General features: G+C 38.8%; 2 protein-coding genes and 1 long non-coding RNA gene across 7 annotated transcripts in view; 1 reads left to right on the top strand and 2 right to left on the bottom strand.

The window, feature by feature from the left end:
• Nucleotides 1-2,413, bottom strand: part of LOC135312021 (uncharacterized) — a 41,991-nt gene extending 39,578 nt beyond the window's left edge. The window contains exons 1-2 of the long non-coding RNA XR_010371636.1: nt 2,138-2,413; nt 910-970 (exon numbers count right to left, since the gene is read on the bottom strand). This is a non-coding gene — a long non-coding RNA (uncharacterized LOC135312021). The remainder of the gene's footprint in view (nt 1-909; nt 971-2,137) is intronic.
• YAE1 (YAE1 maturation factor of ABCE1) lies at nt 1,886-8,603 on the top strand. Of its 4 annotated transcripts, none has more exons than XM_064443864.1 (4): nt 1,886-2,116; nt 3,140-3,279; nt 4,866-4,987; nt 5,393-8,603. In XM_064443864.1, the coding sequence occupies exons 1-4, from the start codon at nt 1,942-1,944 to the stop codon at nt 5,820-5,822; spliced, it is 867 nt and encodes a 288-aa protein (XP_064299934.1). In that variant the 5' UTR covers nt 1,886-1,941; the 3' UTR covers nt 5,823-8,603. The 4 variants fall into 4 exon arrangements, with proteins under 4 accessions (XP_064299934.1, XP_064299935.1, XP_064299936.1 ...); XM_064443865.1 differs by having other exon boundaries at nt 1,982-2,116; nt 2,976-3,279; XM_064443866.1 differs by having other exon boundaries at nt 2,003-2,094; nt 2,976-3,279.
• Nucleotides 8,604-9,117: 514 nt separating this feature from the next.
• LOC135312020 (mediator of RNA polymerase II transcription subunit 1-like) lies at nt 9,118-22,287 on the bottom strand. 2 transcript variants are annotated; one of them, XM_064443862.1, is made up of 15 exons: nt 22,132-22,287; nt 20,930-21,014; nt 20,519-20,573; nt 19,942-20,074; nt 18,831-18,859; nt 16,211-16,282; nt 16,042-16,116; nt 14,794-14,864; nt 13,953-14,018; nt 13,381-13,489; nt 12,534-12,658; nt 12,055-12,167; nt 10,083-10,278; nt 9,656-9,751; nt 9,118-9,195 (listed from the first exon to the last, which is right to left on the bottom strand). In XM_064443862.1, exons 1-15 carry the CDS (start codon nt 22,246-22,248, stop codon nt 9,170-9,172), a joined length of 1,368 nt encoding a protein of 455 aa, XP_064299932.1. In that variant the 5' UTR covers nt 22,249-22,287; the 3' UTR covers nt 9,118-9,169. The 2 variants fall into 2 exon arrangements, 1 of the variants encoding a protein (XP_064299932.1); XR_010371635.1 differs by lacking the exons at nt 9,656-9,751; nt 12,055-12,167; nt 12,534-12,658; ... (8 more) ...; nt 20,930-21,014; nt 22,132-22,287 and having other exon boundaries at nt 9,122-9,220; nt 10,083-10,166.
• Between the last annotated feature and the right edge of the window lie 431 nt (nt 22,288-22,718).

The raw sequence follows: 22,718 nt of genomic DNA, 5'->3' as shown, positions 1-22,718 counted from the left end.
AATTTTACAATGGGTCACAAATCAACTACCTTTTTTTTTTTTTCCACATTTTCACGTAACTTTTCTTTATTCTGCAAAAATGCCAGAACTCTTTTATAGTCTGTGAGATATTGTTCTCGTCTTTTGATCCTTTGGCATGTGTCATTACAAAGTGTCACCATAATATGCAGACACTGCTTTATTTAGAACACAGGTAGGTGTGGAAAATATCCACACCCTGAGGCACTACACCTCACCCTCAAGCTCTGCCGAGCTCTACAGCCCTGTCAAGACCATCAGCATACAATGCACTTGTCTTCAAGTTGCAATTGCACTTCATAACCCAACAATGCAGCTCTACTTGTACAATATGAGTCACCAAATTATCCACCCAAAGCTACTAAGAGAAAGGGGTGGGAATATGAGCTTTCTTCATTGTTTCTCATGGTTATAAGGATTTACGTTACAAACATCTGTGTGGTAACTTTGGTAAATGTAAGACAATTTAAACAGAGGTAGTTTGAATTGGGAAACCCATAGTGACCTGTGTATCCCATAGATACCTGTGTATCTTTTCCAGAAGAGCAAGAGGCTGTTGGGACAGAGGGCAAGATAATAAGCAAAGAGTTAACCCAGGTTTAGTAGTGCCATTATGGCTGGTCATGAGGGGGTCACGAGCTCTTTTGTGACTGTGCATTTGTGAGTGCAGACTATCTTTGGCATTGTTGCCTGTTTAAAAAAAAATGGCTGAACTAGTTAAATAAGCCTCTACCAGACAGGAGGTGGAAGTGATAGAACTGAGTGAGGAAATCAGCAGTCAGGGACCTGTATAGTAACTTCTGAGGAACAGATATGCACAGTTCTGGCCATCCAGAGGCACCCCTGACACACCAGTTTCTTGACAGATTTGGGTTACCTGGTGACTTCTACCTCAGCATGCAACCAGCAGCGAGTGTCTGAGAAGGTCCATGAGCAGGAGGACAGGCTGTCTCTGCAAAACAAAAGGGACAAGATGAGAGTGCTGTAGCTGTGTGAGTTGCATCACACTATCGTTCATCTCTCACTCAGTACCTGCAGCATGAGGGCAGGGTCTGCTGTCATCCACGGCAGTGCCCCTAGCCCTGCTGTAATGAATCTGTGGGACAGGAGGTGGGACACCTGGCAGTGGCTGCGGGGTGAGCATGGCATCATGGCCAGCCTGGTAAACAGGGAATCAGCCTCTCCCGATGAGGGGTGAACATGCTCCCTCTCAGTGACCTGCAGAAGCACTCAGTACATGAGGACACGTCCTGTAACAGGAGTTGGCAATTCGGAGAAACACACAACTTGACTTCAGGGTTTACATATAGCATGTTTATTAAGATTAACCAACTTTAAATTTACGCTCATATGCTAAATGTAGCACACACCAAGAAAAACACTGTTTTCTCTGATGGATGCGAACAATGAAACACTTGACTCCTGCCAGCACCCTTCATATTAAAAAGGATATGTTATTGTGATGCCTAATCTTGTAAAGGAAAGCTTAAGGGCATACTTGACACCTAAGCACCTTGAGGATTCAGAAGCCAAGGCAGATTTTTAGTTTAAATTCCACGATGTATGACTGAAAAGAGGACAAAACCGCCGTGTCCCGGGGAACACGCTCCCACCGGGGCTGGCCTGAGGGCTCTGTGGAAGGCCTGGGGCGGTCACACGCCCCTCGCTCTGGAAAGCCGGGGCAGGGGGCTCAAAGTACCGGCTCTTTTCCCCGCCAGCGACCGCCCCCCTCCCCTCGGCGGGCAGGAGGGCCCCACGGCCCGGCTACCCCGCCCCGCCTCCTTGAGGAGGATGCGAGGCTGTGCCCGCACTCAAGATGGCCGCCCGCCTCTAGTGCCTCAGACAGGCTTTGAAGCCACGGGGCTGCCGGTTAAGATGGCGGCTGTTCGACTGTAGCCTCCGCGCAGCTTGCCCTCGGCCAACATGGCTGCCGCTCTCCAACTGCTTCCGACAGCAGTGAAGCCAATTTGCCCTCAGCCAAGATGGCGGCGCCCAGGGAGCAGGGTTTTTCTGTGGCGCGGCGGCTGTGGTGAGGGGACGGAGCGCGGGGCTGAGGGAGCAGCCGGGAGGGGCGAGGCGAGGCTGCGCCTGCCGTCAGGTAGGGTAGAAGGAAGGCTACCTGCAGTGTGGCGGCTTGTGGGGAGCTGGATGCCCGCCGGGCTGGGCGGCCGGCCGTGAAATGGCGGGTCGCGGCCTGGCCGGGGCCGGGGCCGGGGGCGCGGCGGGGGGCCAGTGGGCTTGGCCGAGGTTTGGGCAGGGCGGCGCTGGCGCGTTGAGGCACGGTTTTGCGATCTGCTGGCTGGAAAGGCGTAGGGGCGGCGGGGTGCGCCTCTGGCCCGCCGCCGGGAGGGCGCCGGCAGGCTGCCGGACTCCGGCCAGGTGTGTCACAGGAGAAGCAGCCTGGCCTGGCGCGGGGTGGCGCTTACGGCCCGCGGTCCCCCAAGAGTCGCTGGTGCCGCTGCGAGAAACAGCGTTCGTGGGTTGTAAGAATTTCCACCGATGCAATGAATTAGTTCTGAGCGGCCTCTTAAGGTTTTCTTGAGTGGCAAAGATTAAATAATCCAATTATGTCTTCGTCCTTCTGCAGTACAACTAGCTCATTCATTATTCACAATATAAAGCATTATTTCTAATCAAGATCTGTAAGATGGTGAAGTATTTGGCATAACCAGGAAACTGAAAATCAAAGGTGGAAGTCGTTGCTAATTATTAACTCTATAGGCAATAACTTAGTGCGCCTCGTGGAAGCTATATGGGGCTATTCGTCAGCTGCTGTCAGAATCAAGTCATAAAGTTATTTCTGCCTGGTGTTTGTGTACTAGCAACATTTAGAAATGCTCACTTGATGTGCATGTGTGTCACTGCCATTAGAAGGGAAGAAACTGCTGTCTTAAGTTGTACTCATAAATTACAGAAGCTGCTTTACCAGTAATGATCTGTCTGTCTTCTCTTGACAGATGCACCCTGATGGTAAACAGCATCCATTTTTCATGTGGAAACGAATGTACAATCAGCTCCATACATGACGTCTCTTCAAAACTCACGGTTTTTGTCTATACTTCTAATCTGACACTTAGCTAGATGGACTTTTGAGTCAGTATTTTCTTTACCACATAAACAGAGGTCATAGTCATCACTGCTGTTATGTCCTGGGTACAAGCTGCAGTCAGCCGATCCAATGAGGATATATTTGATGAAGATGCAGATGAGATGTATCTACTACAGAAGGAATGGAACAGCACTATGAAAAAAAGATTGAAGGTATTCCTATAACAATGTTTTAATGGTCTTTTTAAACATTTTACATTTACTGATACATACCTTGATATTCATATGGCTGATTTAAAGGGAAAACAAGAGTGGCTGCTTAAAAGTTATGGTGGCTTAGTTTCTTGTGAATGTCAGGAAAATTTACGAGAGGTTTGTCAGAGCAAAATACTGTTTTACCAAAAGACATTGGCTCCCTCTGTACAACCACATGCATTTGTAAAAGGCAGTACTAAATCTGATGCGAGTTATTTGCTTTAATACTTGTAGGTATGCCACTAGTAAATGTATGGCAACACAGTTAAACAGTGCGAATAAAGAAATATGATATGTTTGGATTTTTAAGTAGAGGTCTTCATCAGTCAGATTTAAGATGTGTGACTCCATGCGGAACCACAATTGAATGTTGCGGTCTGGGTAGTTCTGTGGCTTATTTATTCTCCTAGTGAAAAATATATGTTATGAAAGCAGGTTTCCGCAGCCCTTCCCTCCCTGGAATTCTACAGGGAACAAAACAAGTACATAAACTCAGGTTACTTCAACAGATACGTTATCATTCGTAGTGGAGCCAGTAGGGCTCGTCTGCTCATGGGTGAACAACATTTGGCTGAAGAACATGAATGGAAGCTGTTGTGTAGGCTGTGATGAGGAATGATATTACAACAGAGCTGTTGTATTATTCTCCAAGGAAAAGTCTCCTGCATCTGAGTCCCTTGAAAAGACTGGTTTTCTTAAGGGGCTGTTTAGTGTTCTTACACAAATCCCTCTGGTATTTTATGAGTAGACACTGCAAAATTGTAAAATGTTATTGAGGTTAGAGCTGTATGTTGGGCAAAATACATTCCGTTCCTGGCTATTTCTCTAGCAAGGCCACCAGTTTTCTTCTCTCATGAGCAAATAGAAGTTTTCACTGTTACAACTTGCAGTTTTGGCATGAAAAAAGTTCTACATTATATGGTAACATCATTAGAATATAAATCAATTAATTAGTGTTACAATCGTTAGCTATTTCGTACAGAAAACAATCACAATATATTTATATGTGACTCACTCCATCACCGTCTTTTCTCTAGTATAACTCTTGAATTGAGTGAGATCCAGCAAGTAGAGAAGCAAGGCTCAGTAATTCATTTTGTGAAAACAGGTAGACGGATTACAGATGGGAGAGTACCTCTGCTAAAGGGAATACTTTGCAGCCTATGTATTTTTAGATGTCTAGAAATCTATGTGTGGTATTCTTTAAGGAATTTTTCGTAAAGGAGTTGGTCATCATGAAAGCAAGCATGCTTCCCTGCAGGTTTGTCTCATTTTTTGATGTTTTTAAAAATACTTCCTGTATTTTCTGACCTTCTGGGGATCCTTTCGGAAAATAATTGGATCTTACAGATCAGTAAATCATAATGCAGTGCAAAAAGCATGTCTTGCTTTGGCAGTGGGGGTGTAGCAGCGAGGGATGTTCAAATCTAGAAGCTGTAATTTAAGAGACTGAATACTTGTTTAAACTTTTTTTATTGTAATGAAATTGTCATAGGTCCAGTTTTTCATCTTGTGAACAACCTGTTTCACTACTCTTATTATAGGAAGGCTATAGGGATGGTGTTGAGGCTGGGAAAGAACTTACACTCCAGGAAGGCTTTAATCAAGGTTACCGACACGGTGCTCAGCTGATGGTTACATGTGGCCAGTTCAGAGGAACCCTGAAGTAGGTTACAAATTCCTTAAGGCTGTGTGCATGTGGAGGGTGTGTATGAAGGGAGTGTGCATGCAGTTCTTTGTTTTAATGAAAAAAAAAAAAGTGCATTGTAAATCTGTCCAGTGTGAGCAACCTGAAAATTCTCGGGTCCTGAATACAGGGAAGTGCCTACCTGGATGTAGAATGATCATTCTTAAAAATCCTCCTTCAGTTACTCTTCCAAAATTATCTGAATCTACATCTTTAAGCCTACATATTTAGTTCTACCGCTTGAATTTCCCAGAAAATGTGAATGAAACATACATACATTTATATAGTATAGATATCTTGTCACATCACTATCTCCCTTCAATAACTGGAGGATTCTGTGGGTACATGTAATCACTTTTGTTGTTGTTGTTCTTTACTTTTCAGTGCTCTCTTATCCTGGTGTCATTTTAATGGACATGATTCTGCTTTAAGTAAGATAAATGATCTTCTTGATGTTGTTGGAAAGCATGAAGAAGATGTGCTTAAGTACCTGAATTCTATTGAACAACAGCCACATCTCGGACGCATTTTAGATTCTGTTCGGGACATGGACCTTAATCACACAGCTCCAGCTGGGACAGAGTATAGTGAAGTTAAAGCTGGAAAACACGAGGACATTAGCAACTCTGGTGAAAAGATTTGTAGAAATAATTGTGAGGTTGGTTCCTTGCAGCATGAGTGCAGCAAGGCAAAACTCTGCACAGATCCTGAAAGGTCAACCCTTGCTTGGGTTAAAAAGCAGACTATTTGGCTAGTAGAACAACTGGGCTTATCACTGGATATACTTCATCATGTCCAGCAACTGGAACGTTAGTTTTTCTGTCTCATGGTATTTAAAATTATCTCAACTGGATTTGATTATCAGTTTGTGGACCATGTACAAGATCATACATCACTTTGTTTTAAGGAAATCTGATTTTGATACTTCCCAGTAGAGGTAATTTCTGTAAATCTTCACCATGCTTTGGCTCCTGTCAAAAAACCACCTTGCTTTCAATCTTAAACATAACTTTCACAGAAAGGAGAAATTACTTTTAAAGCTCTACAAACATTACTAAACATGTTTCTGTTCTGTGTCAGAAGCTGTCATTTCACCCTCACTTTCATTTTTGGCAGCAGTTTGGAAATGGAGCAGGTCCCTTAAATAGCCCCTCTAAATAGGACCCTTCTAATATCTAAAAAATAAATGCCCAGTGCTATAGACAAGCTGTTCTTGCAGAATAAGCTGCTGTTGATGATATGCTAACTCTATGGAAAATAGAACAGGATTTGCTGCTGAGTTCTAGAGTGCTGTGACTCTCTCTAGTTGCTATGTAAAATACAGGAATTTTTCACTTTTTGTCAAATTCTTCCTCTTACCTTTTGTAACCACTATGCAGTGCACTTTCATACTTAAACTATTTTTTTCCTCCTCATACAGTTCTATTTATTTCACTTTTGCTGAAAACACACTATTCTCTTCAGCTGCAGAATTACTGACAATTCAATTGTTTTACTGTTAGTTCATCTACTCTTACGCTGTTAGACCACACTGAACATGTTTCCAGTGTGATGAACTTAACCTGGTGTTACTTTTGTATTTATTTTGCCAGTCCTTCTAGCCTGAACTCATTCCCATAGTGTTTTTTCCAAACTCTTCAAGGAAGTCAGGCTTATTCACCTTGTAGAAACACACGTGCATGTTTCTGACAACTTTGTATTTCTGTGCCAACATTCTGTATTTGACTCCTTTTCCTGTTGCTTGCCTTAACTGTAGCTGCAAATTGCTCTGGTCAGGAAGTCTTTTCTTTGTGAATGCCTGTCCCTGTCTTACACCAATTAAGCTGATTTACAATAAGTTAGGAGTTTACTTGGTTTAAGTTGCTTGTAACTTTCCTTCACGTCTGAGACAAAACAGGTCTAGACAGAGACAATGTGAAATTTTGAACAGCTGACCTAACTATACTTTTTAAAGAAAAAAATTAAATCACAAAACGGTTTTCTACTTTGAAGCCAGAAAAAAGCTAAGGTAAAAATTGCTTGATTTTTCAGAGACCGAGTCTATGACTTTCATACTAAAGGCTATTTTCCTGCCATGGAGCTGGTAGACTGTAAGTTTGGCTGCCATTCAGTACCACTTCTACATTAAGGGAAAACAGAACTGCAATTAAGAGTCTGTTATTGAACCTGTTTCTGAAAGATTAGGCAAAGAGGGCTGTCTGTATTAATTACATACAAAATTGTTCAAACAGCTTTCTTTTTCTCAATTTATTTAGCATAATGCTGACAGAGATGAACATTACTTTTCTACAAGTGCATGTGTTATGTTACAACCTGTATCACATATGTCAGCCAGAAATATCTTCCATACCGTGGTAGAATATGGTGCAGACAAACATATAGTAGAGCAGTGTTAGACTTCCCAAATTTGGAAGTTTAAAAATGCAAATTCAAGAGTATTACTTGTATGTATTTAATAGTGTGCAAAGAGGAAGCTCCATTCACAAATCACTAAGTAGACAGCAAGCTTGCCAAGTTCTCTCCAACTACTTCTGCAAAAGCAATCTATGCCAAGGAAAATAGTTCTTTCTGGTTTGATTATCAAATAATAGATTGTGTGTTTTACTCATCTGTCATAATGGCTTCTGTACTAGCTGTGGAATTACTTTCTTCCACTCTGCCCAAAGTTTCTGTGCTTACTGGGGGGTTACTTTTTCCCGTGTTATCACCCAGAGTTTCCAGTTTGGCTGTGGAGAGGTTTTCTTTTGGGCTGTCTGTAGTACTTGGCTTATCTGTCACTACCCAGTCTTGCTGACCAGCCACAGAAAGACTTTCTTCAGGACTGTTAGAATCCGTCACTTGCTGACATGGTGGTTCAGGTTTTTGTGTCATATCTACTTCCACGTCTTGTGTTTTGCTATCAGCTTTCACCTTGGCAGCATTCCTGAAAATAGCTCTCATGACAACTGGGACCGACATGCAACTGAAGGAGGAAATGAAACATTAGTCACTACTACAGGCTTCATCCATTCTTCAACCTACTTCTGTTTTTGAAACTGTGGCTGACACCTGAATGATATGTGCGGTGAAAAACAGCACTACCTCCTTGCATCTTTTTGCCTTGTACAACCTAATAGGTGTTACACTAACTACAATATACCTTCATGTGCTATACCAGAAACATATGATGATACAATGAAATCAAGTGCTGGATCTTTGAGCTTAGCTGGTGCAAAAGAAGCTTTGATAGAAAGAGGGGCAGGGTTTGGTCAAAAAAAAAGTCATATAAGGGTGCTTTTAATGAAAACCTGAACTAATAATATTGAAATATATTCATTCTTGCTGAGTTTTATAATTGTAACTTTCATGTTTTGTATTAGACAAGTACAGAGTATATCTTCTCTAAAACACTATCTCCACTAGAAGAGGGTTTTTTCCCCACTCTAACAATAGTTACCTGGTTCTGGGAATAGTAATGAGTACTCTGTGACTTAATACAGGGCATGCTAATTAAACATGTTCAAAACCAGCCTGCATTGTTCTTGCTGTCATCAAATAGATAGTAGCTGTATACTATCTTATGCCAAATAAATTAATGCTCTCAGTCGTTTCTCTAGCCTATGTTCATATATTGCAGCAACTTGCCTCTCATGGAATTTGTTTCAGAAAACAAGCCAGAGACAGTGTTGTAGACATGCCATATACACCTCACTTTCTGCAAAGAAATACTGATTGGTGTTAGGTAGATGTGGAAAAAGTCCTTTCCATGCTATTCTAAGCTATACCAGTCATGAGACTGTCATCAGATAGAGCCTTCAGAAAAGGGTGTTTACAAAAGAAAAAAACATCTTTATGAAAGGTAAAACTCCCTTCATTCAAAAGTGTTTCCTTGCCTCATGTGCCTTCTACTAGAACCACTTTCCATCACTATTAATGTTTAAAATTTTTGAAAAAGATATTTTAGTGTCTTAAGTAACTTATTCTCACTATTGTATTATAACTTTTTACTACAGTGAAGTTTTCTGGTTGCTGAGTTTATGGTGTTGTGAACACACATGGTATTTCCATTAAATGGACACCCGAGGTTCATTCCAGCTGTTATGAAATAAAATAAAACTACTTACCGCTTCACAGCTCTTGCTATAAAGTCATCACTAGAATTTAGAGTTGGATCTTGAGGATTTAAATGAAGGCGACATTGGACTTCTCTGGAGGTTATAACATCAATTATCACTAAGAAAGAACATAATATAAATATTTCAAAATAAACATTTTTATAAACATTGAAAATCATCCTTTCATTCTGATGCTTCAAGAGGTAAGACAAGTCAATGGGAAGGGGCCTGCAAAAGTGCTTTTGCTTAAGACTCACTTTTTCCTTATATGCTTAAATCAGAAATCGTCAAAGTTACAATTTATTAATGCAGGCCGAGACAGAATAGGACTTGAATATTTGCATTTACTTTCTGGTTTATGCTGAATACAGAACACTCTTTAGTAAGCAATTTATACCCAAGTGCTACTTTGGTTTTTTTTTCATGGGTTGCATGCCATTAAGAGCAGCCCTTAGAGTGTGTTTGTAACTGAAAAGCATAGTGCAAGAGCTTAGATAGAACCAAGTCCCTGTCAACCCAGTAAAGAGGAGAGTATCAATTGTTCCACACATACCACAGGCTAAATTCTCTTTCGCAGGATGAAGGAAAAAGACAGAAAAGCTGGTGTTCTTGTGTGGTACCACTTCAAAGTAAAGCAGTTCTGAATCATCTAGAAATAAAATCACTATTTAGTGATATCCGGTTGAACCTGGGACTCTTTTTGGCTGAATCACATGCCAGAATTTTAAAAATACTGTAGATTAGGTACAGTAGAATCATTACTTTGGCAACTTAGTTTATGCTTATAAAAGGAGGCCTAGGAGATCTTTTAAAAGAAAATATTCAACGGAGTGTAGTACTAGAATTAAGAATTTTTTATCATGCAGGATACTCCAGAAGTAATGACAGCTTTGGCAAAGGAGCAGTTGATCTGTTAACACCCAGCTTAGAAGCTAGTTTCTCTCTAATACTCTGCCATTACTCCCAAACACACAATTTACCTTCATTTATATGCTTCTCAGAGACACAGCTGCTAATAAGACTGTTATATGCCAGTTGATGTCGAAGAATCTCTATGACGCCGGGCACACATTTTGGGTGGCTAAATGGGATTTTACTGACCAAGGCTCCTGCTAAATCTGCTTCTTCTGAGCCCTTGTTTATGAAGTAACAGTGCTTTGGGCAATCTGGAAGAGACTGAACAACAAATATGGGAATATTTCAAGCATTGAAAACAAGAAAGTAAAGCTTGATCTTACCAGGAAACTGCACAATCTGACAGTAAAAATAATTTTGGAAGACATTTCTAGCATGTCTTTCATGCCTGTCTGCACTTCAGTAGAAATACAGTCCTTAGAGGAAGCTAAAAGAGAACCATTCTCCCTCCCAAATGCACCCAGATTAGGTGAATATACCCAGAGCCAAGTGGTCAGGAGTTCAAGTGCCACCAATTCTTCCAACTACTCCTAAGAGCCCTGTAGGCTGTAGAAATGTTAACAACCAAGATCTTCTCTCAGAAGGATATCATAGTAGTGCTGCTTGACAGTTGTACAAGTAGGATAGCAGTTTTGCCTGAAATCTCTTCAGGGCATCATATGTTGTTCCTCCCTCCACCACTACTGCTTTCTTTGGAGAAGTATGTTTGGCTAGGATATCTCCCAGTGATTCACTTGAAGAGGAGGAGAAGATGAGACAGTAAGAAAAATTTGCCACCTATCTGTGACAGTGATTCTGTGACAAAATTAGAAGTGCAATAGGGTGTTATCTACTTCAAGATGCCAAATGGGAACTGTCACCTTAAGAACAGGGCAGGGCAGTTAATTAGCAGGGTCTACATCACCAAAAGCTGAAGAGAAGAATAAAAGAGCTTTTCCTTGTGTGTTCATGGAGCAAAAGGGTTTCCCCTACATTCCTTTCAAGGTTAGTATTCAATTTAGTAATTTATTTATATAAATGAAAATCTTTAAACTTAGAAGTAAAACAGTCTCCCAGCAAGTACTATTATAGGGAATTGCTGAAAGGTTACAGAGCCTTCCGTGTGTATCTAATGGAAATTAAAAATTCATCCCATCTTATGGGTTTTATAGAGGAGAGCTTTGCTAAATCATATTTTAATATGGTGTAAACTTACTACTATTTCTGTACCACCACCTCAAAGTACAAGAATTATGTAGGCAATGGGCTCTGCTGACACTGCTAGTAGAAGAGAAAGAAGTGTTTTCTTTTGTTGCCATGTATTTCAAAATTAATGTTTCCTAGCAAAAAAAGGTAAATCTTTGAAGTTTGTCATGTAGTTGCCCTATACGTAAGTCTGGCAGAAAGCATCTTAGCCACCATTTTCTATTCTAAAACTTTTCTTCTGCATCTAATGCAGCCTTACTTAAGTATTTTTTTAACAGAACAGTTATTAAAAGGGAAGCTATCTATAACTAAGCAACCATGGCTCTCTATATAATAATTGTCATCACTGTTGTAACACTTTACCCTTTTCTTCCTCCCAGTCCCTTTGAAAGTTATTGGTATTCACAGTGTTACCTAATCAAGAAATGTTTTTTGCTAAAACAGCATGATATGCAGTGTGACACACAGCATGGTAAAGATCTTAAAAAAAATCTAAGTAAGTATCATCTCAGGACTTGTTCCTCACACCAGCCAATAAGTTTCCTTCTTTTTAAGGCATTAATAATAAAGTTCTGAGCAATTTTCAGAAAAGTAAATATTTGGGTTTCACACAGACAAATTAATACGACTTCAGCAGCAGCCATGCACACAGTGTTTAATTAATGAGGATGAGAAGCTCACCTACTTGAAAGGGTCTAATATTGTTTCATAAATAACTTGATCTATTTCCTAAAGAGCATTTAAATACTGTTGGGATTTTGGGAAGTCTGCATTGCTTGCTTATGAGGAAATACAATTCCATGTATGTCTTGCACAAGGGCAGAGTGTGTGTCAAATGCACGCTATACTCACCACAATGAAACAGGATTTACGTGTGGATAAGTCTTCACTGAATTTTTCTTTAAGGGTAGACTGAACAATCAGCTCATATAGAGGAGCTAGTTTCAAGCCAGTAATCTGAATTCCTGAAACCAGATAATTTTTTTTTTTAATTAGCATTTAGGTTATGACTGTGCATGAAAGCAAACATTAAGAATAAACCCAATGTTTTGAAAAGACAAAAAACATCAATCTCCTTTCCTATTCCCTTTTTTGCTAATGGGAATTTGACGTAGAGCATTTAACAGCTTTGCCTGTAATTGTCATATCTTTCTTAGAACTTTTGTGTTTTGCACTGGTTGCTAAAGTGTTACACTTGGGCTGATAGAACAGAACACGTTCTGCCCCAGAAACCAGTTTTTCCTCTTACAATGTGAACACAGGGAAATGAAAAGCAAATAAGCAATGCAAAGTCACAGAAGTACTTAGTCTTAAAAACAATTGTAACATGCCTGTGAGACTCTGTATCTCCTCAATACTGGATGAGGACATAGGAATAGGCGCGTGAAACTTCAGCACAAAAAAAGCTGGCAAATCCATGCTTAGTTCATCAGTCAGTGGCAAAAAAACAGGGTTGCTGGGGGAAAAAAAAGGTCAAAATGGAAGTTTGTTACAGAAATTGACATAACAAGGACTCATAGTGTAAGGCCTCTATCAGGTCCCAAGCAGTTTACTACGTTCCATACTTTTTCTGTCTTGAGAAATTATTTACTTTATAAACGCAACTATAACCTTTAATGTTTTAAAACAAGGTTAATGTGAAGACTGGCAGAAAGGAAAAGTAAGCCACCAGAAACTGAGGAACAGTGCACAAGGATGTTTGCTATAAATCATTCTATAGTGATTTATTATGGATAATTACTTCAGACTTTCCCTCCAACCTAATATTGAAATAGAGATGAGGTGTCAGTATCCACGGTGGGATGACAAACTATTTTGTATAGTTAAGGCATAATATGCCTTGATATATGATTTATTTATTCTGAAACTATGCAGGAGTTGCTTGATGAATACTAGGAAGTTAAGTAATATTGTTCCAGTGGCTCTTTCTGGCTTCAAATCTATGAATAAATCCATAGTTCAATGCAGTTGACACAGTTAAATATGAACACAATAACTTTAAATTCCATTTGGGAAAACTGTAAAAGCCACAGGTTATACAAGGTGTAGCTATAGAGCATAATGCCGTCAATAAAACAGAGCTTCCTGCTTTAGCAGAGGCTAAATGTAAGTTATGCTGAGGTTAGTGCCAATGACTTGTAAATCTGTTTCTGTATTGTGAAGAGTCCAGAGCCTCACCCATCCTCTCCAGCTTGAGAATCTACAAGTAGTGGAGAAAGAGGAAGTTTGTAGAGCATATCTGTGCCTTCAAGAGTTACAACAGTTTTTGTTCCACACACCTGGGAACCTGAGGGAGAAAGAGAACTGCATTATTTTCCTCGTGTCAGTGTGGATTAATCCTATGCATACAAAACATGCAATGGTAAGGTATCTGAAAAGTCAGGTCCAACTGACAGCCACAATGTCTTGGGCAGCAAGGAGAGGCCTGCACAGACCACACCCAAAATGCCAAAGTTGCCCAATGTGGGACATGCCATGAAACAGATCAAGCAACCACCAGTCATTTTCATGCTGGCTAGGCAGTTGTTTTGTTTGATATCACTTTCACTTCAATTTGGGTCAGCAGCCAAGAAATGGGAAAGTAGTTTCCTGATGCATGTTATAATTGTGCTAAAGTGCATCACACAAATCATTCTGCTAAACTAGAATTTTAAATTGTATTTCTGAATTTCATTAATGAACTTTAATTAAGAAAACAGGTAATGCTGTAAAAGTTATCACATTAGTTATTTTTGCTTTTCTAGCTTTACCAGGACTTAGTGTTGCTTCCAAAACCTGATAGGGAGAAATGTAAAATTCGATGTTCATAGGAGCTCCTGAGGAATAATTAAAAAACAAAAGGTTACTACACATGTTAATAGAGGAAATATGTTAGGCATCTTGACACAAAGGGGGAAAAAACCAAGAGCAGTGTAGATGGGCAGAAGGGGATTTCTCAGAAGAGTTCATCTCGAATTACAGTATATGTTCAAATCGCAGCATTTTCTCAGTTATCAAACATCTTTTCAAAGATTAGATTGAATTTCTGTCTCTTGCACAATAACCTGTTGTTCAGCCTTAAAAATACTAGCTGAACTGCTGGCTTTCAGTGAGTAGTCTGAAATAGAAGGGAAAGTTGCAATACTTGCATAAGGTACACTCACATCAAGCTGTGCAACAGGATAGCGGTAGCATGTATTACTTTTATGAACACATTAACAGTTAAAGCTCACTTCTGGCAGTGTAGATGAGCCAAAAAACTGATCAACTGACTGTATTTGCCTTTTAGACAACATGAGCGTTATCTCAGCTACTACCGCTGTCACATCACGGTTACTCCCAAGCTGTGGTTTCCCACATAACCTCAGAATATTGCTGGCTTTGCTTTTAGGCTGCTGCAAAGTCAACATTGCATTAGCTGATAAACCACCTGGCCTGTTTGTATTTTCTCCTTCTGTATGTCTGTACGTTATCTGAGAATACAGACACAGTAAGTCCCTACAGGATGTTTTGTTTGTAATAGAGGATCTTCACTGTAGACAAAGATCAACTCGGTAAGCTTTTTTATTACAATTCTTTGAATCCATGAAGAAAAGAAAAAAAAAAAATCACCTCCAGTTCTTGGCACCAGGTGTCCTACTTTTCCATGAAGTACTTCAGTAACTCTGTTTACATCCTGTGTTCTAGTTCAAAACACATCTTGATTAGTGTTTCCTGAGTTGCAATGCTAGATAGGCTAATGTAAAGGATAATTTGTGCCCTTAATCAAAGGGAGACGATGCTGTCTTGGAAGTAAATTGTGCCTCCATTTGTTATGACAGCTTCCAAAACACCATCATTCCACTCTTGCATTAGTCCTAGGACTTGGGCTTCCAGTTTCAATTCTGTATCTGAGCTGTTTCATGTTATAATTTGATGTGCTATTTACCAGAAATGAAGGGGGACAAAAATATTGGAGTGGCAGGTTGAGCAAAGAGTGAGGAAATAACCTGGATAAACTAACTCAAACAGAACAAATCCCTAACCTCAAATGTGATCATACAGCTGAATACATACAGCCATATAATTATGTGGCTGTGTATTAAAACTCTGCATTAACTTACATCACAGATGGGACAAATAATCTGTTTAACTCATAAATAATATTTACTGAGATGTCAGTGATCAGCAAGGATATAGTATATTTGTTCATGGAGTTAGTATTCTTCATAAGAGAATTCTGTACAAAAATAAGCCAAGAGTGTGTTTCAAGTTACAGAAGGCCACACTTGCCGAGAGTACTTAATAGGAAAGATATCAGAAAAGATGCTTCAAAAATCCAGAAGGAAACCACTGCCTCAACTCATTTTCTGAAAATAATGAAACTCATTGTACGATTACCAGAGGGTTTAGGAAAATCTGTCTCCCATCTATCTGTAATCCTACTGTTTGAAAGGAGAAATGAGAAAAGGAAAGATAGGAGGAAAGCTAGTATGCACTACTCCTGATATAAAACCTGAGCACAAAATGAGATACCCAAACAGCAGGACCCCAGAAGGTATATTTTACTTCTGCCACAGGGAGATCTAAACATGACTGCTGACTTTCCGGTGCCGTTTGCTCCCAGTGAGTGGTCACATGCACACACCCCCAAGCTCTGCAACCAACCAGTTTCCCAGCAAGTCTCTTAAAGCACAGGAGTTCAGTAGATTGTCTTGTTTGGCATGCCTGGGGTTGGCAAACTGCAGAAAGGCTTCGTGTTTTCCAGTGGGAGAAAACTCATTAGCCTGCCACATCCTGCTCTATAATTAGATTAGTTAACTTAGTTTTTAGTGAAATGAAGGGGTGGAGGGAAAGGGAGAAAGGTAGACTTCAAGTTACCTGTCTAGAAGAAACATTGAATAAAGATCTTTTTCAAGGGCCTGCAAAGCAAGGTATCCCTTAGCTTTCATTTCACTGGGAGAGAGAGAAGACAATTCATTATTTTTGTAAGTAAACAAAAGCTAGGCAATGGATTTAAAAAGTATTTCAAGTAAAAGCCAGTTGCAACCTGTCTCCTGGAATTTGATACAGATTTGACAGGTCTTCTAGAATCTTTCCAAAGGCATCATAGTTCTTCATCCTACCAAAAAGAAACAATTGCTATCATGCTATTAAATGAGATTCATAATAAGTCTTTTATATCTAACTTGCTAGAAAAAGCATAATTTCAGAGTGACATAGACCCCCTCCTTATCAGATCTGGTAAGTAGCAGTACTGCTTTTAAATTTTCTTAGAAGATACCAGGAAATGTGAACCCTTGGCTCTGTTGCAAAAAGCAGTGTAATTATAGCTGACACTGGTTAAATATGCACTACTGAAAGCAATAGATATTCACGATACACACATTTGACAGCTCATCAGCTGCAAAGCACTTCTCTTGATATTCCAATAAAGCCAGTCAAGTAGCAACACCTCCCTAATGCAATGTACTTGTACATTGTTCTTTTCATCAAAATATCAAGTATTGTATTAATATTGCACTTCACAGCACCCTGTGAGAGAGACAGATCTTAAATACAATTGATAGATCCATCAATCAAAAAAAGAACAGGGGACAAGTGGCTTGCATAAGTTTGTTCAGACTGCTCAAAACCCAGAATTCCTGCAGATAGCTGTGATAGCCTGGAGCTCTGCTCAGACTAACCCACCAGGTATTTACTCACCTGCTTAAGTGGATTTTACAAGTCTTACTCAACTCTCTAGTCCTGCAGTCACAGAGAGCTGTACTCAGCAAGACATACCTTCCCTTTCCATGCAGAGGTGGCTGCAATATGGATCAGCAGAGACCAAATAAGCCTGCCTGGACTTTCACATTGGGACAACTCCTTTCCAAACAGAAACCTAAGCAAGCCGCTCAGCTCTTCCATGAGTCTTTCCAGCTGGACTAGTGGGGAAACAGGCATGTAGGTACAGGCACAGCACCAGCCTATGCACTATCTGGCTGGTTCATCATGATTTTATAGTTACTTTGGGACTCATGGGAAACATTACACATATAACAAACTGCCTTACAACCAAATAAAATACTACACCAAGAGGTGGAGAAGGGATACCTGCACTTTTTGCCAAATCATAACAAAAGCTGGAAGGCAGACAAGCACTATCTGCAGTGCCAATGATAACTATATGCCAAACTGCTGGCAGTTAACATCACTGGTAGTCAAAAACCTAGGAAAATTTGAGTTAAAGCTTCAAGACATAGCTGCTTACGCCTATAAAGCTAATATAACTTAATTTCTGAGGAAAGAGAGGGGTGGAAAAACTGGTGACGTGTTACAGGTATGAGAGATGAAATATGCAAGGTCGATCATTATTCTTTGTCTCTTTACCTTCCCCATTCAACTGTTCTGCCAAGGTATTTAAATAAGAATCCAATTTCCTAAATATACTCATTATTAGTAAAACCTGGAACCTTGATCATATTGGCTGGAGGACTTCTAAATGAACATGCTGGTGGCCTGACCTGGAACAGCAACTATTCAGACAAAACAAAAATGGTAATAATAATAAAATATATAGATATATATTTAAAATTCCGTATAGATATAATAATATATTATATGTTATATTATATAACATATATATATAAAAAATATATATATATTTTTATATATATATAAATATATATATAAATATATATAAAATGTTTTATATAAATATATTATATATAAATATTATAAATATATATATAAATATATATATTTATATATATTTATATTTATATATATATAAATATATATATAAAAATATATATAAATATATAAAATATATTATATAAATATATATATTTATATATATAAATATATATTATATATAATATATATAAAATATATTATATATATTTTAATTATATATATTTAATATATTTTTATATATAATGCCTTACTGCTACATGAGAAAATTAAAGTAACATCTCCTATGCATTTGCAAAGAAAAACCGACCATGTGATATCACCTTGTTTTCATTGCTGTGACAGAAGCCTGAAGGACATGTAGTTAAGACATTTGCATAAGGGCAACACAAAGGCTATTTAGTATTTGATGGAAGGAGAAGGGGAAAAGTAATATCTGGTTTGGATCTGTAAATCTGCCAGTTCTGAATCATCATCATCAGTCCATTTCCAAAATTATGGGTCCAAGCAGTTCCGTAATTCTTGCAATCAACACAAATGCAAGTATTCAAAGGCTGTGTTCAACTGGCAGCTAAAGCCCAATACAATGAATTACTCTTTCCCCTCGCTCCACTGAGGCAAATGCAATTTAGCTGTTCTCAATTTAATGACTCGAGGAATAAGTAGTGCCTGGAGTATCTTTTCAAAATCATATTTGCTGCAGTTTTAGCCTTGAATTTACAAATTGGAAGCAGGTAATAACAGTTACAGCAACCACCAGCCTCCAATATGGAGCACTGGATCCACCTTCCCACATAAAATAAAATCTAAAAAGGTGTCAGTTCTTCTGTTGTTTTCTGGATTCATATTGTTGTTTCCTGATTCTTGCCTTTTTTTTTTCTTTCACTTCTTACACTGAAAAAACTCTAGCCTTGGCTTTTCCGCAACATTAAGATAAACACAAGGCTCAGGAATTCCTTTCCATTCAACAAGAAACTCTGCACATGATTCTTTACCTTAGATGCTGCAACAAGTCATCACAAACCTACAGGAATGAGAGAGAGGAGTTTCATGTTTCTTACCGTCCTTTGTGAAACATCTCTTAAAAGCATTTCATTGGCAACTATAACAACTATAAGAATGTTCCTTATAACTTTCAATTAGCTGAATGGTTAGCTTAAAAAAAAAACCAAAACACAACAAAAACCAGACTAACATTACAATAGTTAAAACGTTATATTAATATAATAATTAGCAGAACAAAGGCTCTGTGGAAGAGGATAAAATTAACATAAATAGTTTGTTGATAAACTCTTTCCAGAAAAAAAAAAAATTGCATCTTCACCAGTTTTTCTTTTATTGGCAGTTACTGTGCTAAAATTCAATCCTAATAATATTGTCCAGCACTCACTTATCAACAACCCTGTGCTGGTTAAACAGAATAACTTGAAATTCCTGGACTGACTGCAACTGAAAAACAGGGGCTAAATTAACTTGAAATTAATATAACAATTTGGATACTTAGTGATGTAAATCAGAGTTTATGCTCCCCACCCCTCCACAACAGGTTGTTGTTATATCTTTGATCTGAAGGATTGTCTGTGATTCTAAGCAACTGCAGAACATGGTATATGAACTGCAGAGTGATATTTTGCTAATATTTTAATGAGTAATTTGTATGAAAAACATCCCCATTAGTAGGAATGCACATACTCCTAAAGAAGGTAGAAGGGAAAAAATAGAATCTTTAGTAACAGCTCCAAGACATCCATTGAGAATATATATTGCATTACACCTTGGTAGGAAAATATTTTAAGACCCTGTTATTTACTGTATGTTGATAACATCAAAGTATGAGAATACAAATATTTATGCAGGGTACTACAAAATTCTTGTAAGGTGGACATGTCGGCTGAGTTTTACCTTAATATTTAATGCTACAGTAAATACCTGTAACCAAATTGTAAATTGAGGCGAGAGATTCAGATGCCTAAAGAGGTAGGTAGTGCCATTTACTGGCTGGCAGGTGTGACAAGACCAAAAGGGAGTCAAAGACTTTCTGACATGGCAGCTGGAGGCCAGGAGAGAGACTACAGGAAGGTGAGAGACAGTGAAAATTAACTTTACCACAGGAGCTTCTCCAAGGTGAGCCAACTTTACATATACCACATTTCCATTCTTCTCCAGCTGAACTTCTATATAAAACATGTTTGATGTTATGTAGCAGGAAGTCCCACTGGGGCTAACATGAGCATTAAGCCTGAAGAGAGGGGAAAAAGATTTAAAAAAGGGTTTGTATGTCTAAAAATTCTGTCACATGAAGAAAGGAAATGAGTATAGTTTACTCAGTCGTGGGAAGAGGCATGAGGGGTGCTTCAAAAATAACTCTTCCTTGGCTCAGCTTCTGAAAATTATCCAACCAGGCAATATATTTGTGCTCTGTTCTCTGCATTATTGTGTTGGTTTGCAGAAAACTATTTACCACAGCCTGTAGCTTTGGGACCTAGGCGTGCATGCCCTCTTTTTACCCAACAACCTCCTCCACAAAGGGCTAATCAAAATAGGCACTTATACCCATTCCTAGTAACACACTCCATTATAACACTGAGCTAGAAGTATATTGTTGACAAGCCATACAGATGGTATTCCTCACTGGACTTGGGGCCATGCTTGCTCATTTGCATTTATTCATAAACAAACTTACCCTTTTTGTTTGGATAAAGATTCCAATCTGTTCATCATAGAAAACAAAGATTTAGCTGCAAAAACAGAAATGTTATTTAATCAGGCTGCAATGATCAAGAAGTAGAATCCTGCTTTAAAGGCTATGATTTAGGAAATGAGAAAATAGTATCTCTTGCATGACTTCTTGTTATTAATGACAACTATTACCCTATGATTAACGAGTGCTGTGCTGGGTAGAGCTTATTCTCAGAATCTGAGAACAGCTATAGCCTGAAGGCTTAGTCCAAAGATGAGTCACAAGTCTCTTGTGTCATACCCACCTTGTGTTTGTACATTTGACCCCTTTGTGCAGAACATGACCAATAGATAAGGATAGGTAGTTTCCATAGAATATTAAAAATATGCTTTGAGTTATCTGAAAGCTCATTACCATTTAATGTCCTTTGTATCTTCTCCATGCAAGAGACCAATGGACCACCTGGAGCATTACCATCAAGCCGTTGAAGTGGCTTATCCTAGCACATTTGTGAAAACAAGAGACAGAGGAAGACTCCTTAAATTACTAGCCAAAAAGGAATATCACTGCATGTGAGACACAGAACACTGGTGCCCAGTACAACAACACACTACTTATTTCTTTCTGTCAAACATAGGGGTGACCTATAATTGTACCTATCTCTGAGGTAGCAGCACTGAATGGATTTGCGAAGATCCTATTGTGCAGTGATTATATATCAGAAGCCTTTGGAGCAGGGAGCAGCTTTCCATTCACTTTTCTTGAGCTGAACACAAGTTACACCAGCTAATTTCACTATGATAATAGAGAGCAGCTATGAAAAGGCACTAGGTTTTTATCTTAGGAGGAATCTGCCAGAGTGAAAAGGAGAGATCGGTAAGTGCCACAGGTGTACTTGGTTAGACTCAAGGTGCAAGTTCCAGCTGAAGATATTAACTTAAGTAGCAAGCAAACTGTCCCAGCTTCTTGTCTGGCTCTTGTCTGAAAATTTCTCATAGTACACACTTCAACTCACAAAGGAATTTCACTGCTGAAAAGTTTTCTCTATTTTCAGACTCAGGATATTGCTTTCACAGTAAGGCTTTAGTTAAGCAATATCCTTATGGGACTTTTTATACCAAGCTCACAGCAATTGTGCTAATCTGCTTTTTATAAAGATGATTCTTAAATATAATTAGCTACTGGAAGGGTGGGAAGCATGGAACAACTTAAGGTATATCACAGAGGATAGAGTCTAGACAGCAGGTTTCAGGCCATTTTCTGAAAAACAGTCTTTTCTCCCAATCCTATGGGCAAAAAATTGTCTTTACATACTACAAATGTCCTAACGATAATGAATGGAAAATAACCTACAGTATTAGACAATCAGAGCTAACCCCTGAGGAGTTAAAATAACGCAAGAAACAAACTCTAAAGTGTTAAAATAATGCAGGAATCTTTTTTTATACACTGTTGTAAGAAAATTAGGAGCCAGGCTATAATAGGTACCAGATCTGGGGGGTTTGGGGGTTTTTGTTTCCAGTGGCTTTTTTTTTTTTTAAGTCAAGGTTGTGAATCATCTTGGCAACCTGCTCTTAAACCACATATCCTTCTCTTACCTAATGTGTGATTCTTACCATGCAAAAATGGACAAGCTTCAGAGTTTCGGTCCATGGTTTTTGTTGGTATTTTAAACGCAACTGTTCCATTAAAGCTTTTGTAGAAATAGCTGTCATGGCACCTGAAAAACACATCAAAATGTTCTAAATATAATAGCATGTATTTAAATTGGCAACCAGAAAGTTGAAGAAGGAAAAATATAAAGACTTGCTAAGGTCATTGGTGTTATGCTTCAAAAGAAGAGGCATTAAAAAATTTTAGTTTAATTTTGCATGCAAATATCTAATTTTTGTAAGACTCTGACAGAAAAAGGGTGAGAGGAGATTTTGTATAGGCAAGTATTCTCAATATTAAATGCAGAGATGTAGCCCAGTCTTCAACTTGTTAAACAGCTAGGCATTCTTTACCTATGCATAATCTTATATGTGTATTCTTAATAAATACCAAGGCCTTGCCCTGGGTTTCAGGCATCCAGATTTCTACACCCACCTAGAGCTCCTTAGAGTTAATTTTGATTAGACATAAAACATTAGAGATTTTTTTTTTTTTATGAGGGTGGTGAAACACTGGCACAGGTTGCCCAGAGAGGTGGTAGATGCCCCAT

This window comes from Phalacrocorax carbo, chromosome 2 (genome assembly GCF_963921805.1).
Source record: "Phalacrocorax carbo chromosome 2, bPhaCar2.1, whole genome shotgun sequence".
NCBI lineage: Eukaryota > Metazoa > Chordata > Aves > Suliformes > Phalacrocoracidae > Phalacrocorax > Phalacrocorax carbo.
Note: the sequence above shows the minus strand (reverse complement) of the source record. Positions and strands in the feature narration are given on the sequence as shown.

Coding starts and splice junctions, on each gene's coding strand:
- YAE1 (XM_064443864.1), top strand. CDS start 1,942: ATGGCTGCCGCTCTCCAACTGCTTCCGACAGCAGTGAAGCCAATTTGC. Junction 2,117..3,139: donor GAGGCTGCGCCTGCCGTCAG/GTAGGGTAGAAG, acceptor CCACATAAACAG/AGGTCATAGTCATCACTGCT. Junction 4,988..5,392: donor CAGTTCAGAGGAACCCTGAA/GTAGGTTACAAA, acceptor TTTACTTTTCAG/TGCTCTCTTATCCTGGTGTC.
- LOC135312020 (XM_064443862.1), bottom strand. CDS start 22,248: ATGTGTTTTTCAGGTGCCATGACAGCTATTTCTACAAAAGCTTTAATG. Junction 20,574..20,929: donor GATACAAAGGACATTAAATG/GTAATGAGCTTT, acceptor CTGTTTTTGCAG/CTAAATCTTTGTTTTCTATG. Junction 16,117..16,210: donor TATCAAATTCCAGGAGACAG/GTTGCAACTGGC, acceptor TCTCTCTCCCAG/TGAAATGAAAGCTAAGGGAT.